The 17,763-nt window shown below is 28.0% G+C and overlaps 1 protein-coding gene across 3 annotated transcripts in view; it reads left to right on the top strand.

Moving 5' to 3' along the window:
* The window catches only part of Pkn (serine/threonine-protein kinase N), a 36,754-nt gene extending 30,910 nt beyond the window's left edge, over nt 1-5,844 (top strand). For all 3 annotated transcript variants that reach the window (XM_043040327.3, XM_043040308.3, XM_043040319.3), the window contains exons 18-21: nt 187-294; nt 1,849-1,929; nt 2,008-2,067; nt 3,312-5,844. In XM_043040327.3, the coding sequence (XP_042896261.1) occupies nt 187-294; nt 1,849-1,929; nt 2,008-2,067; nt 3,312-3,455 (393 nt within the window). In that variant the 3' untranslated portion in view covers nt 3,456-5,844. The remainder of the gene's footprint in view (nt 1-186; nt 295-1,848; nt 1,930-2,007; nt 2,068-3,311) is intronic.
* Nucleotides 5,845-17,763: the final 11,919 nt, after the last annotated feature.

The raw sequence follows: 17,763 nt of genomic DNA, 5'->3' as shown, positions 1-17,763 counted from the left end.
TATTTTCAGTCTATTTACTGTCATTATTATTTTTTATGTTTATTATTTTTATGTTTATTATTTTTATTTATCATTTTCAGCAAAATAAGTATGAGTGCTACCAATATAACAGAAAGTTATTAAATCTTATATTATTTATCTTAAATAATAATTTTAAAGTTATAATGCATTTTATTTTCCTTTCAGTCCCCTTTCCCAGGTGATGATGAGGAAGAAGTGTTTGACAGCATAGTTAATGATGAAGTTCGTTATCCCACTTTTCTTTCCCTTGAATCAATTGCAATAATGCGCAGGGTAAGAATATATTTATCAGAAATTTTCCTGTATTAAAAAAATAACCCTCCAGTTAGAAGATTCAAACTATATTAAACTAGGTGCAATGTGACTCATAACATTTGGAATGATTAATTCAAACGTTGAGATTAAATTCTCCTAATGTTTCTTGAAAATCTTGACAGAATATCTAAAGTAATGGAAACTATCAACTTAATATTTGATTTTAGTTGTACACACCTGGAAATATAAATGGAGACACCTTTAAATTTGGTGTTTAATAAACTTGTAGGTAATGCATTATATAATTGCTAATTTTGTTAATTAGATAAAGAATAAAAAATAAGACAACCCTAAAAATTGCTAGTTTTAAATGATGAATTAAAAATATTACCTGATTTTGTTTTAAATGCATTGAAATTCAGTTAAAGACATTTGTTATTTTTTAAAAAAATATTGCTGTATAATAATTAAATAGCAATATTATAGAATGTAATTATGAATGAATGGATGCAACAATGCATTCATTTAAATAAAATTTTCGAATTTCCGTGCCGAAAAGAAGTCAAATATAGAGCTAAAGATACCCCAGAAAATACCAAACACTGATTGTATTAAAAAGGAATTAAGGTATTATTGGTGTTCCAGGCTTTATAATACCTATAATGACTTAATTCCTTTTGAATTCTCTCAATGCTACTAATAATATAATAATAATTTTTAAAGCTCAGCAGATGGCGCTCTGTGCTGTAATCTGAAAAGAATTAATTGTGATCACTTTCCTCTACGGCACTGTATCATGAACATCTTCCTTGTTTTTATTATTAAATATATTATGTTAAAAGCCTTTGCAATGATTTAAAACACCCTCGATCATCATATTTACCACTGGCTCCCTCACCACAAACAGTCCTGTTGCAGTCGTTACATATATATTTTGTCATTCTGCATTTTTAAATGGACAGAAAAAAACAAATCCTGTGTTCATCGCACATCTAAGGGCTTTTCAATATTCAAAATATCTTAAATGTTTATTTTGATAAAACTAAACACTTCATTGTTAGACTCTGATTACTGCAAATATTAAAAAGTAGCAAGTCTACTGTTGTGCTTATCATCTTTGAATAACTCATTTTACTATTTACAAATGTACTTAGAGGCAGTGCTAGTGCAAAGTGAGCATCCCAATTCTCAAAACTAGCAGGGGTGGGTAGTCTATTAAACTAATGATATGTTATCTAGGGTTAAAAATGTAAATATTGATTATAACTTTTTTCTAAATAAAGTGAAAATATCTTTATAAATATAATTAATAATAATATGTTAACAGGAACCAGCTGAAAAATAAAAACCTATTTTTTATTTATTTTAAGTTATGCTCACATCAGTAATGTAGTAATCAGTAATGTTATTAAATTTGACAATGGTAACATCTTAAACATTATTTTTTGATTGTACTCTTAAATCAATTACTGTAAAATTTTGATGATTTATAATTTTATTACTAATAATTTGAATGCATTTCTAATTTTTTTTTACCATGCAAATTTTTAAGCATTTCTTCCTTACATGTAGTTGTTGAGGAAAAATCCTGAGCGACGTCTTGGTGCTAGTGAACGGGATGCTGAAGATGTGAAAAAGCAGGCTTTTTTCCGGGTACATTATACGTAATTAATCATTAAATTTTCATTAAATATTAAAATTTCTTTTACTGATTTAGTGTGACTTTTTCAGAATATTCATTGGGACGACCTTTTAATGAGAAAAGTGAAACCTCCTTTTGTTCCTATAGTGGTATGTAATTTTTATTTTATTATTGTAAACTTAAATTTTTTTTTGGTAAACAAAAAATATGTTGATGGTGCGAATCAGTAATGCATAACCATTTTTATAGCCACCCTCAAGACATCAAAATAATAATAATCAGACCAGCGTCATCATGAGAGTTAATGTTAACATAGGTCCTGTTTCAATTTCATCATTTTTCCAAAAGAAAAAAAACATTAAATCAATTTTTAAAAGCATTTTTTTTTTTATTGAATCTTCACTCATTCACAAATCTTAAACACAACTTTTATCAAAAAAAAAAAATTTTAATAATAATAATAAAAGGTTTGAGTTTTAAAAGGATTTTAGTAAATTTTTTACAAAAAATTAGATCTAAATGTAAATAAAAATCAACAATTTAAAAAAAAAAAAAGTTAAACGAAAACTGTGATAAGGTACACCAAGTGAAGAGGAAAAAAATATGGACAGTAAATTTCCTTTTTTTATCGCTTATTTTGAATATATAACTAACAACTTGAAAAGTAAAAAAAAACTGCTCCTTTGCACAATAGTAAGTGCAAAATAGAATAAGAAAAAGTTTTTGATAATCAATACAGAATTTTTAAGAAAAACTAGTTAAAAATTTGATTTACAGAAAATGTAACAGACTCGCCTTAGCATAAGTAGCACAACTATTTCAAATCTTTGTGTTGAAATATTGTATTAAAAAGCAAAAATATTGCTTTGAAAATATAAAAGTATCTTCAAAACTGATGCTTTGACGTTATGTGATAAAAGAAAAATTGATTTTTTTTGCAAAATCTTTCATGAATCTTCTTCTTCTTCAATCTTTCATTACAGTTTTTCTCAATATCTTATATCATCTGATATTCTCTTTTCCTGCATAGAATATAATAAATTTTATTTTTCATAATACTATAATATAATATATATACATTTAAGAATTCAATTGAACTGAAATTTTTCTTAAGAAAATCTAGATTAAAATTTTTTTTTCTTCCTTTTAACTTTTTGTTATAAAATATTATTGAAAAAGTTTTAAGATTTGTTTTATGTTAGATTTTTAAAAGTTTACTAAACAATATTTTCCTACTATAACTGATTTTGTTCTTATTGAATAAAGTGATTTACTTAAACTATAATATTTTCTAACGTAGCTCATTTCACTTATTTAATAACTTACCTTTTATTTAGTTGCAAATCATGAGTCATTTTTAGTTGAGTGAAATTTTTATTTCTCTCTGTTGCAGAAAGGAGCAGAGGATGTTAGCAATTTTGATGAAGAATTTACATCTGAACGTCCTGTCTTGACTCCACCGAAAGATCCTCGTCCTCTTACTAAAGATGATCAAGCTCTCTTTAATGAGTTTGCTTACATGGCTGATTGGTGTTGATCATATTTTTGTACAGCCGTATCATGTATATAATCGCATTGCCTTTAATGCAAATCACCTCCGTCCTCTCATGTTGAGGTTCATACAAAAAAGTTCCCCAGTGCCTTGGGGAAATTTCTATACTTGCAGCTAATAAAGCTGCTTACGTATTTGGTCTCACTAAATAGTCAAAGGCAGCAGATTTTGTATCAAATGATTAACTCAGTGTTCTATATTTGTTGCCTCATGTGGAATTGAGTAAAAGAATGTGATACAACACCTTCTCAATCTAAAATTACAACAGAGACTGTGCCAAAAGCCGTAGGAGCTATGCCTTCTAGCTTTGCTATTTGTGTAAGTCTGTATGTGTCTGATCATGTATTGCATTTTGTCTGAACCTTACTTTTCTTAGGGAGATGAACCATAAGTGTCTTCATATTGCAGTTCTCTATTTTCAGTATCTGTATTGTGATCAAAAACTGCTCAATTATGAAGCTGCACATTAGGAAAAAAAATCTCGAAAGTGAATTGTTATTGTTAAGCTTTGTAAATTTTTAGATTGAATTATGTTGTGAAAAGCCGATTTGTGTGAATCTCCGTCCTCTAATACTGAAAAGTCATTTATTGTGAGTTTAAATTTCAAATTGGAGTTACTGTGTAGTAAACTTTAAAGGCTGTTTTCATTCAATTTAACAGTTTTTAATTTTTCATTTTTAATAGGTAGTAGCAAAATATTTTAACTGTATTTAAGTTTGGAAACAGTTTTAAAATTCTATTTTAGTCTGGAAAATTGTAATGTGATTGAATGCGTTATTGATTACTTGTTATATTGAAAAAAGAAACTGAACCTTGTGATTGTTAATGAATTCTACATTTTAAAATTGCTTATTTACTATTGACTGTTTTAGAACATTCGCTAGTTTGCATTTTTTTGTTTTTTTACGAAAATTATCTTTATTAACTGATCACAGTAAAGGAAAAAAAGCTGTTTAAATGCGTACAATAAGATAAAATTTTTAACGCTGACTAAACTTCTCATTGAAAAATAATTCAAATTTAGTAGGTTTTCGTAAAATTATTAAGGTATGTATTTTTTTACCATTACTTTTAAGACTCTTGTAACAAGTACTTATTTGATTTTACATATTGAAAACATGTACTTAAATATAGGTGGTTGCTTAACTAATATAGAATTTCACAATTTATAATTTTTTATGCACGTTGTCTCTCTGTAGGAAGTTTTAATGTAGTTTTGTAATAAAATCAGCTATTTATTGTTTCTGTAGTTTGTGCAGTTAAGAAACTAACATCAAATTATACATTTTTTTTTAATATTTATTTTTGTATGCATTTTCGGTTTTCGCTTTCCATCATTTCATCTTCTGTCCATTAATAAAATGAACTTAGTTACTAAAGTTTTTATTTGAGACTCAGATTAATAAAATTTTAATCTGAAATCTTAACTATATTTCATCAGTCCCCACTATTCTGATAATGTTAATCATATCACTATAATTTGAAGTGAAAGTGCATAATTTTGTATCTCATATTTATTCTAGATAAAGGAAATGAAATTACTAACCTTGTTTTGAAAATATGTGCATAAACCTACTTTTTAATTAAAAAAAATATGCATACCAATTTGTTTTTTTTAACACTTAGCTTTTTTGTCAAAGTTGCCTATGGTTTAGTGAATATTTTCTTCCTTTCCAAAATTAGATTTTATGTGTTTAAATATCCTTCAGAGTAATTTATATTTTTTATAGTTCTCTCTTTTTGACGTCCATTACCCTCCTCCCATGTAAAAAAAAATGTTAAACTTGTATATTGCTTCAAATATTATTGCTCTACCAAGTATTTTTTTATTTTTAAGTTTATAACGAGAAACGTTTTTTATTTATTTTGGTTGTTTACAGTTGTGGGACTTAATTTTTTTTTCTTAATGAATTCAAATATTAGCTTTTTTTGTCATTATAAATGTGTCATGCTTTGTAGGAAAACAGTTTACAGTGGTGGCAATATTTTTTGAAAGAAATTGCAGAAATCAAAAAAAAAATTTGACTTTATCATAAAAATCTACTGATTGCAGTAAATGTAATATCTATATACCTGGGCTCCCATGGATCTAGAAGAACAGGAAATACCTGGAATTGTCAGGGAATTTTATTTTACCTCTTAAAAGTGGAAAATAGTAAAAAAAAAGTGTTTTATTTTAATTTTAAAAAAAACTGGAAAACTCCTTAATTATACTAGGAAAATAACTGTCTCACAATTAAGTCAGTTGTTGAGATTAGCATTAAATAATTCTAACATCTTCTAAAAATTTCACATTTTAGTGAAACTTCCATGATTCTATCCTCATTAAATTATATTTCTTTGCCCACAAAATCTAATATTTGACGTAACAAAATCAACAAAAATCAAAATTGACAAAAAAACAAAAACAAAAGATAACAAAGTTGTTTGATGAAAAATTGCATGGTATAGATAAAGTATAGTTAGGATTTTCATTGAAATTTTCCTGATATACCTGGATATGTCAAGGAATTTTTTTCCTAAAATTAAGAGGGAACTTCTGTTTTATATATATATATATATATATATATATATATATATATATATATATATTATATAGAATCATGCCTACTTATATTCATGTTTACTTTTTTAAAAATTAATAAGAATTCAATATTACAAGAATTTAGATTAATTCTGTCAGCATCTAGCTTAAACATAATGTTATATATTTGCAATATTCAAAAGTAATATGTATTAAATATTGTTAACAAAAACTTGTTAAAAAATATATTGAAGGAACTCAAGCAACTTAATTGTTTCTCCTAATAGTAATTTATAGAATATATTGCAATAATCAAAGTTTTAAAAGTCACAGTTATAGTGAACAAATATTTTTATGAAAGGTAATATAACTGTACATGCTGTAAATATAATGGTTCTTGCATTTTGTAAGTGAATTAAGACAGTTGGAGACTTACATTTCTTGAAAAACTGCCATTTAAATGATTTTTTGCAAAATTAATGTCTTTTTTTTTTTAGTGCCTAAAGAACAAAATTACAATATACTTTTTTTTTTTTTTTTTTTTTTTTTTTTCATGATGAAAAACTAACTTCCAATTCCTTCACCTGATCTATATCATCATGTAGTTGCTACTCATGACAAAAGTTTGATTATTTAGCAACAAAAAAAAAACTTGTCAATTGTTCGTTAAATTATATTTAATATACTATGCAGTTTTATTACTATTAAATGTGAAGAGGAATAACATGTAAATACACTTTTTATCGTTCAAATGTTTTATGAAATGTTCTGGGTCTATACACTTTCTTAAATCTACATGAATAAAATGGATAATAAATACGAGTGGAGATTCCTAAAAGTTATAACGATAATTTTTTATGGTGCAGAAATGCTTCAATTGTAAATAATCTATTTTAATTATACACTGTTTATCTGTACATTTATAAATGAATTTAATAAAGACATATTTATATATTTTTAATAACCTAAACACATATTTATCATTATATTGGAATTCTAAAAATCGATACCCAATTGTTGCTTATGAAATTATTTTATATAAAATTTTATTCATATGAATTTTTTAAGCATTTAAAATTTATTTATACAAAACATTAGTTTTGAAAGGTGTTACAAAAACAAAATTTTCATTTTATGTTGTATAGTTTTCTATCTTTGCAGCTAATTGTTTCATTTTTATTTCTTTGTTTTGCATGGTTACATAATATTTTTTTTTATTTCTCCTAATTGTGTGTTATTTGTAAAGTGTTTTATAGCATTACTATATTGATCTTTTGTGGTGCATATCAAACTTGTATAAAATACAATATAGATTTACAAAAAATATTCAAAATACTGCTGTGCTACAATGGAGAACTTTAACATAATTATTTAGCTTCAAACTGATATTGTGTACAGACTTAATTACTTTTGGATCTTGAATATTGTAGTGTTATATTGATCCTAGTATTATTTAATAAACTGACTTGAATTTTAAAAAGTAATTTTTGTTTAATTATTGGTAAATGTTTTTATTGAATTATTACAAGCACTTTTTGCATGCCTTTTTTGCATTTTTAATGTGTGCATGTTGCTCTAGACTTTTCTAATCAAGCAATTTAAGAAAAGAAATTTTTACACTCGATAACAAATTATTTGTTGGAATTGTAGCAAGGGTGATTGTATCTCGGAATTCTGCGTTTCACGTGATTTCAGTATCAAACATCAATTTTTGTATTTACCTGCTTAAAAAGTTACGCATTACGATTCGTAGTCACTCAATTTAAAAATCGTACATCGCGATTCATATTCAAGCAATTTAAAAATCCAATATGGCGATTTGTATTCACATGAGTTTAAAATCCAATGTCGTGATTTAAAAACTACTCATTGCGATTCGTATTCTCGCGATATAAAAATCATGCATCATGATTCGTATTTACGCGATTTTTAAAATTCAATATCAGAAGTTGTATTTTCGTGTTTTTAAGTCCGATATCTCGATTCATATTCACGTGATTTTAAAATCCAATATCGCGATTCTTGTAAGAAGTAATTTTTTTCTTTAATTGGTTATTATAAAAATCTGATATTCTTCATTAGTAGGTAATTTAACTATAAATGATCTAAAAATTATGTTAAATATATATATTGTTATCTTAATATCGATTTTTTTAACATAAAATTTTCAGGGTTTTTCACTTTGTGTCACAATCACCTCTGTATATATTTTTTTTTTCTTAAGAAGTTTTATAATTTTAATGTACAAAAATATCCTAAGAAAACACTGGAAAAATATTTTGTATTAAATATTGCTGTTAAAAGCGTATTAACCTATTTGTTTTTAGAAATATCTTCTAGTTAAATTAAATTACATTTGTTTGGATCTCTCTGTGCATGCATGAAATTACTCATCACACCATGAGCATACCTTATAACAGCTTTTGAAACAAGTGGATGGTAACAGCTTGTGGAAGTGGATGATTATTCAGAAATAAGCATGTTTATTTAAGATATTTTACTATTTAAATTATCAATAAAGATTTCCCTTACTACTGTTTACTCAGTTTATTATATTTTTGTATTGATTGATTGTCATCAATCCATCATCATCACCATCTTCAACCATTATCAATTCACTGCTGGATGAATGTCTTCTAAGCTATTCTATTATACCATAAGTTGTCCAATTATTTACCTGCAAGTATAATTAGTAATCATCAGTTCTTAGAGGAGAGTATCTGTGTTTCCTGATAATTAATTGAATAACTTATGTATGCAGTGATTCTTCTACACCTTGAAAACTACATGTTCTTCAGACCCCAAGCAATCAAATTTCCAATATACTCAAAGTTGGTCCCTATTTAACATTCTCCCATTTATGTTCTTCAGTGACAGCAGTCTGCACTGAAATCAACATAATTCCATACCTGCCAATAACTCTTCTGGATTTTCCTGAAAATTTTATTTTTGTGATGGATTTAATCTCGATTCATGTCTTAATAAATTTGATTTCAAATGATTTTGACTTCCAATGCATTAAAATTGAAGATCTAATATGCATCATTGCTTGTTTTGATCAGTAAGCTGTATATAAATTAAAAGTCTGCTTAGAGAATGTAAATTTAAATGTCATTTTTCTGCCACTAGGTCTAGTCTTTTCACGTAAAAGTTGGCAGCTATGTAATTTTTTTAAATTTCTCCTCGCATATTCTGTTACTTGCATTAGTGTTTATCTCTTTTGCTTATATATATTTTTTTATAATAGCATAAATTTTTACTTCCTTTTTAAAGTTAAATTTTGTCTACCTAAATTTATTTATTTTATATTCTTATTCAAATATTTTTTTTTTCTCCAGCTTAAAAAACTTCATCTCAAAGGATGAATCATAATTTTTTTGTCCACTTCCATTGTTGGACTCGACCATTGTTGGCATATTTAACATGCTAAACTGTCATGCAATTGAAAAAACAACATAAGTGCTTCACGATTGATTCCGAGAAAAGTGGCTTGATAACCATTTTTCTTCTATTGCTAACGCTAAAATAGAATTTCAAAAAACTGTTAAAAACAAAATTTATTTTTGAAAAAATATTTTTTTCAATATATGTACTTTACCATACAAAAATGCCAAATATATAAAAATCTCAATTTTAAATTTGTCGCTTACATTGATTATTCAATTGCACGGCAGTATAGTGCTTAAACGGAATCGTTGCTTATGATATAGTAGCCAGAGCAGCTGCTGGTCTTAAATATAAAAAATTATTTTCTCTGAAATTTTAGTTTTTTTTATGAAAAATTCCATTTAAAAAAGTATATACACTGCGGAATGCATTTGTGGCTTACATTTGTATTGATATTATAGAGAGCAAGATAATCCCAGGGTTCCCACGGTCCTTGAAAGTCCTTGAATTTTTTTTTGCTAAATTTAGGTCCTTGAAAGTGCTTGAAAAACGTCTTATTTCCTTGAAAAACTTGATAGGTCCTTGAATTTGTCCAATACTGCCAGCGGCCCTTTTTATAAAACACCCGCGGATCTTTCTCGTTCTTTCTGTTTTGTTCCCGAGCTCTCTCACGTGGTTTTTAACGCCACCGTTTCTAACCGGGCCTAGCGTCTTGGTGTCTGCCAAGCGCGCGGACCACAGCAGACAATCAATGCGTTCGGGGCGAGACTTCACTTCATCTTCAGTCGCATATGTTTAGATCTTCTTTTTTCTTATCGAAACTGGAATACTCTCGAATTTTGTAACAATATGTACCTTGTAGTTTTCAATAAATTTGCCGTTTTACCATCCGCACTTGTCCTTACATTTGCGTCATTTCAAAACTTTATTGTAAAGCGTATTCGCAAAGGCACGGCTTCGTATTTGTATTATGTAGTTTAGACTAGTTATGACTGGGAAGTGCTATTTTAATCCCCAATGGATGGATAATCAAGCTTATAAAGAATGGATTTTATCGATGCCCGAAAAGAAGTTCAGAGCCAAGTGCCGATTATGCATGAAGGAGATCGATATCGCAAAAATGGAAGAATCTGCTCTGAAATCACACATGAAAGAAAGGTAAAACAAAAAAGCAGTCTCATGCCCTGAGTTCTCTTTTTCCAAAGACATCAACATCTAATTCATCTGGTGTAAATACTCCTTCAACATCGTTTGCCCCATGTGAAACAGAAACTTTAGTGCCCGAGGTAACATTGTCTTCTTATCTAGTCAAAAGGAATGTGCTTGATGCTGAAATTCTCTGGATTCTGAAGTGCATCACTAGTAATTATTCATGTAACTCCTGTGAAGGGATTAGTAAATTGTTCTCCAAAATGTTTGCTGATAGCTGTATAGCGAGACAATTTTTTTGTAGTGCCACAAGGTGAGCCTATTTGGGCTCCTTTGGATCGGCACTATACTTCAAAGGGATTCTTATAAATGAGCTGAAGAATGTTGATTGCTACACTGTTTTCTTTGATGAGACGTTAAATCAGTCTCTACAATTTAAGCAGATGGACATTATGGTAAGGAATTGATAATAAAGTTTGCACTAAGTATCTTACCTCCCAATTTATGGATTATGGAACTGCAGAAAATATTTTGTCCTCTTTCAGGCCTCGCAGCGCTCCTATATTTCCTATTAATCTAGAAAAATTGCTATATTTCCTATATTTCCTATTTTTTCCTATATTTTCTGTATTATTTTCCTTAATTTTCCCTTATAATCCTTTCTCAACGTCCGCGCTCCCGATTTGCGCTAGTCTGATGTCAATCATCAAACCACACCTAAAAATTCTTTAACCAATCATCCGTTTGCAATGTCTTAACCCAGCTGCACCAAGTACAAGTAAAAGGGAATCGTCAGCAAGTGAAAGAAATATATGTGAGGTTTGTGGAATAAGATATAGAATAGAAAGGGTGTGAAAAGAAGGAACCCAGAACGGAGCAATATATTTTAGTGTAGTCATGCGGATTCAATAAAGTGATTTTCGTTTTCCTTTTAAAAGTTTTTTTTATTATTTTAATGTAATTAAGTGATTTTTTCTCTTTCTCGAGTTTAATTTCGAAACATATCACGCGACGAACAATCATTACATGAATTACGAATCCGAAATCGTTAGCATTTAAGAGATTTGGTTTTCAAGAACATGATTTACGAATGTCACACTTAATGATTTTGGACTATGAATCGCGATTCCTATGTAGGTAACTTACTTAAAAATCATGATTTGCGAAATAATTTGCTAGCTATACTCGTATTATATATAATTCGGTCTTCAAATCGCTATTCATTTTTATGCAATTTAAAAATTCAATTACTTGATTAATATCCAAACAGGTAGAAAAAAAAATGCAATTCATTTTAAAGCATTTATGTTAGTTATTCTGTAGTCTAATTTTAAAGTCCACACAGGTGCAATAAAATGTTTGGGAGTTAAAATTAAATAATTTGCAGCCTACGTAGGTGAAAATAAATAAATTTGAAAATTAATATTATTTCATTTTCATAAATCTTTTTTTATTTTTTTATTTAAAATCAATGTGAAACTGAAGCTTGCATTAAAAATTCTGTTCTGAAATGTAGATAATTTTTTTTCTTAAAAATATTGTTTAACATAATTTTAAAAAAAATAGGGTGTCTGACTTAAAAATATCTGATATGCTTATACAAGTACAGTACAGGACCACTTATTTGGTATCTAGAACATCGGGATAAATTTTGCTTAATTTTCCCGCCGTTTTGAATTATATCGATGTGCGGAAATTCTGATTTTTGAAGTTCAGTGAAAGAAAAAACTTGTGTGTGTGTGGGGGGGGGGGGTGTTTTTGAAAGAGAAAATTTCAATATATTTCTTCTGTAACCTTGAAGTTCTTCAGGGATGGAAAGAAACGGTGCTTTTCTGATAAGCTGCCGTCAATCAAACATAAAGGAGCGGCTTTCTGATTTCGCTTATTCTCTGATTTACGAGGAGGAGGGGTATTGCACATGTATATTAGTGAACATAAGTTTTTTATTTTCTTAATTTGGCAGTTTTACTATCATAATTTATGTATTTTCTTTTATTTTTAAAAACTCTCGCAGTTGATACGATTCTTTTCTATTTTCTTTTATTTTTAAATATGATTTAGTTTTTTTTTTTTTTAATGTGTGAATTTTTTTTTTTTCTTAATTTGTAAATGTTTTTATTGATTTAAATCTTGTTTTCTTCCGATTTGTTTAACTAAGGAGAACTTTCCTTATTTATTTTTCATTTTTTAAACTATGTTAGTATTTTTCATTGTAATTTGGGTTCGCTGAAACATCGATCTATAATGTTTTTTAGCATATCCCGAAAACAGGCAAATTCAGACATCTGGGATAGCGATGGTCCCGAACATGCCGGGTTCTCTACTGTATTTCATTCTTAATAATTTTAAGTAACCCTTTGTTCTGTTGAGTTTTTCTGAGTTAAAAGAAAAATTTGAAGTTTATTTTTTCTTTTCTTAATTTTGGAGTTTTGCCTTCATAATTTATCTTTTTCTTTCTATTTATGCAGCTTTATTTGTGTTTAACTTTTTAATAGGCAATCTTAACATATTGCAGTTCGGAGGCATGATAATAACATTTTAAATATTCCTATAACTTTCTCATTATTGAACTCTGTAACTAAAGCACATTCAGCATATAAAGAAGATAAAGAAAAAGAAGCTTCCCAAGCTAAGATAGACGCAGAAAAACGATCTGATTTAGAACGTGATTTAGAAAATCATGTGAAATCCTTAAAAGATGAATTAAACCTTTCCCAGAATTTACTGCAGGAGAGTAATGCTGCCTACAAAAAGCATTAAAAACTAAAGACTTTAATGAAATGAGAATTGCTTCTGCAATCATAGAATCCGCAACTAATCAGGTTAAAATATTGACTGAAAAGCTTGCTGAAACTAATAAAAAAATAATAATTCTACGTATATGTATTGATTCTAACTGAGTTGTTCACTCTTAGTATATTCTAGTGTATTATATTCGTATTTGTATAACTTTGTTCTAAATTTTAATTCCAGTTGCACTTATTATTTTCGATTGTATATATTGTTTCGATTATGTTCATGTGTTGCAAAGATGGGGAGTTAAATTTTCATATAATATTAATTAGTGTTACCAACATAATTACTAATAAACTTTTTTTCTTAACTCTAATGCTGTGTATTAATAAACTTAATTGTTTTTATTCAGATTTTCTATTTGAAACCTTTTGCTGGTCCTCAAAAAATTTTAAAAATATAATTACTTTATTAATTATTCTTTTATAAATGCATAACATTATATTCTGATATAAGTCTACGGTTTATTCAAATATATTAAGAAATATATTCCAACCTACTCCTGGACAAGAAAGCTAAAATTTGTCTACAATCAGTGTTCTTTTTTTCTCCAGTTAGATTATCAAATAAAACATTTAGTTTTAAAGCCAAGATAGGGTTTTGTAGAAATGTTTTTTCATAACATTAGTTTTGAATAACACATAAATAAAAGTTGTACATGTTCTATGCAAATTTTGAATCTATATTTTTTAAACAAAATATTAGGGATTCTTATATTATTTTCAAAACATTCCTATAAAATTCCTATAATTTCTTAAATGAATTCCTATATTTCCTATTATATTTTTGCTCTGAGTCACTTCTAGGCCTGCTCTTTTTACAAATGCATGGATGATGGTTAAAAGCTCTCTAAAATACTTCAATTGTCCATGGATGGACCCTATGTCAATTGGAAATTCTATTAGAAGCTTCAGTGTGAATTAAAAGAGAAATATTCCCACCAGGTCATATTCATTGGCAGTTGTGGATTACACATAATGAATAATGCTTTTAAACATGGTGAAAATGGGATATGTTCCTTCTAATTTTTATTTTCAGAGAGAATTGTTGCTGCATAACATTTGGAGAAGGTTGTGTAAATTATGGATGAATAATTTCAGAAACGATGTTTAATAGAGGAGAGGAGGGGGTTATGGAATAGTCATGGAATATGGAATACCTAAGATTTAGCTCTGTCTTTCATGCAGCCTTCACATGGAAATACACAGGATTAAAGGATTTCACCATTAACATCTCATTACCATTAGTTATAGATTGTGCTGAAAATGATTTTTTGAATTAATATGTAAAACCAGTAGGGTTGTTTTTAAAAAAATATAAATTTTAGTCCATAATACATATACTCTCTTCTCTCTATATAGGCAAAGCATTTAGGTATTATATTTGAAATTAATTATTTCCACAACAGGCATTGTTGCTTCTAGTAAAATAGAAGAGAATAATTTTTAAAATTGGTCTTAGATTAAGGTCCTTGAAAATTTTGTTGAGGTCCTTGAAAAGTCCTGGAAAGTCCTTGAATTTCAATCTCATCATAGAGTGGGAACCCTGAATCCACTAATAAATCAAGATGCTCTTATGCATGAGTCAGCCGAAGTTATGCACCTATATGAACTAGCTGTTATGTGAAATGAAATGAACATAATAACTCATTGATATAATCTGATTTCACTTCACTGCTAATTTTGTCAAAGTTGATGCTCCGTCTTTTTTATAAATATTTTTCTGCAAGTTTTCTGAAAGGCACACCAAAATTATAGTATTTTGCAATTCACTCATTAATCAAGGTGCTAATCATATGGAAGGCAGCCAAATTTAGGCACAAATACCAGCTATTGTGTGAAAAGAAATTAACATTTATTTATGTTATCAGATTTTAGTTCACTGTCTTGTCTATTTTTGAAATGGTTTTCTTATACCTTTTCTGAATTTTTTCATTAAAATTTTCTGGAATGCAACATAAAATTTTAGTGTTGCTCAAAATAGATGCAACTAAATATGAAAAGATAGGACTATTTATAGATTATTGTGTTGTAGTTCTGTTGCTCAATTGGTTGTGAGATGCATGACTAATGACCCCACATTGTTACTTTTTATTCCGATAGGTGCCCATGTGGGACATAGTTAGGGGTTTGAATGCTGTTGCATTCTTCAAAATTTCCTGATAGAAAATATGTTGTCCTTCTTTGATCTTATTTTTAGCTTTTTGTCCACATATTCCTGATTTTTGTGTGTGTTCAGAATACCCCATATTTTCTATGAATTCTACTACAGATTTTCAAATAATTGATTTGAAGAATTGGAATAGATGAAATTTCAATCTAAAATCTTTTTATGTTAGTGATAAATTTATTTTGCTTATAAATTTGCAAAATAAATTCTGTGCTTCAAAATTAAGGATAGTCCACTAATTACCTACATCACTTCAAGTGCTTTAACAAATACTGTAGGTGTAGTTTCACAGCTATTGATTCCTCTTTTTTTTAAATCTGATTTTGAAAGTCATTGATTCCAATCAACAATGCCTTCATGCATTTATACATTGAAAATGGGAAATTACAAGATTTTCCATGTTTTTATTTCTTATCTACAAGCCTCTATGGGTGAAATCTATAAATTTTCTCATGCTCATTTACACTGTTTTTGTCATAGCATTTGCGCACTTAAACTTTTGCAGCTAAAAAACAAATTTTAGGGATAACTCCTAAGGTTAACTTATAGTTGCCAAAATGCATTTTTAATGCTCTTCCAACTCCAAGGCTATTACTTAGTTCTTTCAACCGCTAAAATATGCAAGGCCCAAAAACTCAGCAAAATAAACTAATATTAGTTAAATAGCATCTTCGTCTGAGAAATTGTAAAAACCCGTGAAGGATGTTTTTTTTCTTCCTTTATTTTTTTTTAGACACTTTGTTTGAGTATAGAACACTGTTGTTTACAAGACAATATCTTCTGAAAACAATTATTTCAAAGATCCTTTAATTATTTATTTTTTTCAATTTTTTTTTCTTTCATAAATTTTTAGATAGTTTCTCGCTTTGTTCTGCACTTGATATTGCTAATTTTGAATGTGTGATGACTTTGAAAAACGCAATGTAACTTTGATGACATTTATATAAAATAAAGATGGGAAAGTATTACATTTTCGTACATTATTTAATTGAACGCGTTGTAATGTATCAAAAAAAAAGGGGGGGGGAGACTAAGTAAAGGAAAAGAAGATAAAATTTATTTCTCTTGACAACTGAAACATTAAATTAACACGGAATGTTTGTTTTAACCAAATTGACTGAAAATCGTATACAACAATATAATAAGATTGACGATTTGGGGAAAAAATTAACAATTTCCCAAACATTTTAATTAAAAATTAAAAACGAATGACTTTTTTTTTTAAATCTACACAATAAATATCAAAATCATACTCTTTGAATTCGAAGTATTTGAATCAGACGTTTCCTTAAATTTTATTTGTTTCTACTATTATTTGGTTGTTGCCATAATTCTTGTATTTTTCATTGTGAATTGCATTTTCGAGCAAAACATTATCGTCCGGCATTAAGGATAAAATTATTATTTTAAAAAAAAGGAAATACATAATTCTGTTGCAAAAATTTGAGCGTCAAAATTAAAGAGCGATAACTATAGAGCGATCAAAAATGTATGCCCCTTAATGTTAATTTCATTTTTTGCGTAATCAGCTATGTCTCGGGTAGCTGTTAAGTGAATCGAAAATTTTTTTCACACTAATTAATTCTACTAATTACTAATTTTTTCACACTAATAGTAAAATTCATTTATCCAACCATAAAAATTTCATGCAAAAAAATGTTTTTGCTAACTGTATAATATTATTTATCATTTTATTTAACATTGGTAAAAAATAAATTAAGGCACATAAATATGCATATGGATGGTGTTTTCAATATAAATGTAAACAATCTCAAGCTCAATACTTGCTCTAGTTCCTGTTAGAAAGTTTGCAACTACTTACTACAGCTTATTCTGCACAAGGCGATATTTTCAAAGGGATAATTTTGTTTTCAGTAATAGAAGTAAACTAGATGATTTCTGAGCTCAAATCTGTCGTATTTCATAAGATATTGATGTTATTAAGTAATTCTGGTGAGTTTGAAGTAAAAATTTGTTTTAGTTATTTATAGATATATTGTTAAAAAAGGTGGCATGGTTGCTAGATTTTGAATAACTCTCTTTTTTGGCAGTCCTGATTTGGCGTATTTCCATTAATTATTGCTGTTTGTTCTTGTTGCAAGCTGTGCACCATCTTACGTTAATGTTAGCACTGTAAACACAAGTAATAAATAATCAAATACCACGATTGCAAGAATCTCAAAACACAATGATCATGCTGTGAGCTATATGGCTTTAAAATACACTAGACACGGTAACCCGGTAGTATAGGCGCATGCTTTGCACTATGGC

The sequence above is a fragment of the Parasteatoda tepidariorum genome, chromosome 9, assembly GCF_982258835.1.
Source record: "Parasteatoda tepidariorum strain Cologne lab strain chromosome 9, Ptep-v5.0, whole genome shotgun sequence".
Classification (NCBI taxonomy): Eukaryota; Metazoa; Arthropoda; class Arachnida; order Araneae; family Theridiidae; genus Parasteatoda; species Parasteatoda tepidariorum.
Note: the sequence above shows the minus strand (reverse complement) of the source record. Positions and strands in the feature narration are given on the sequence as shown.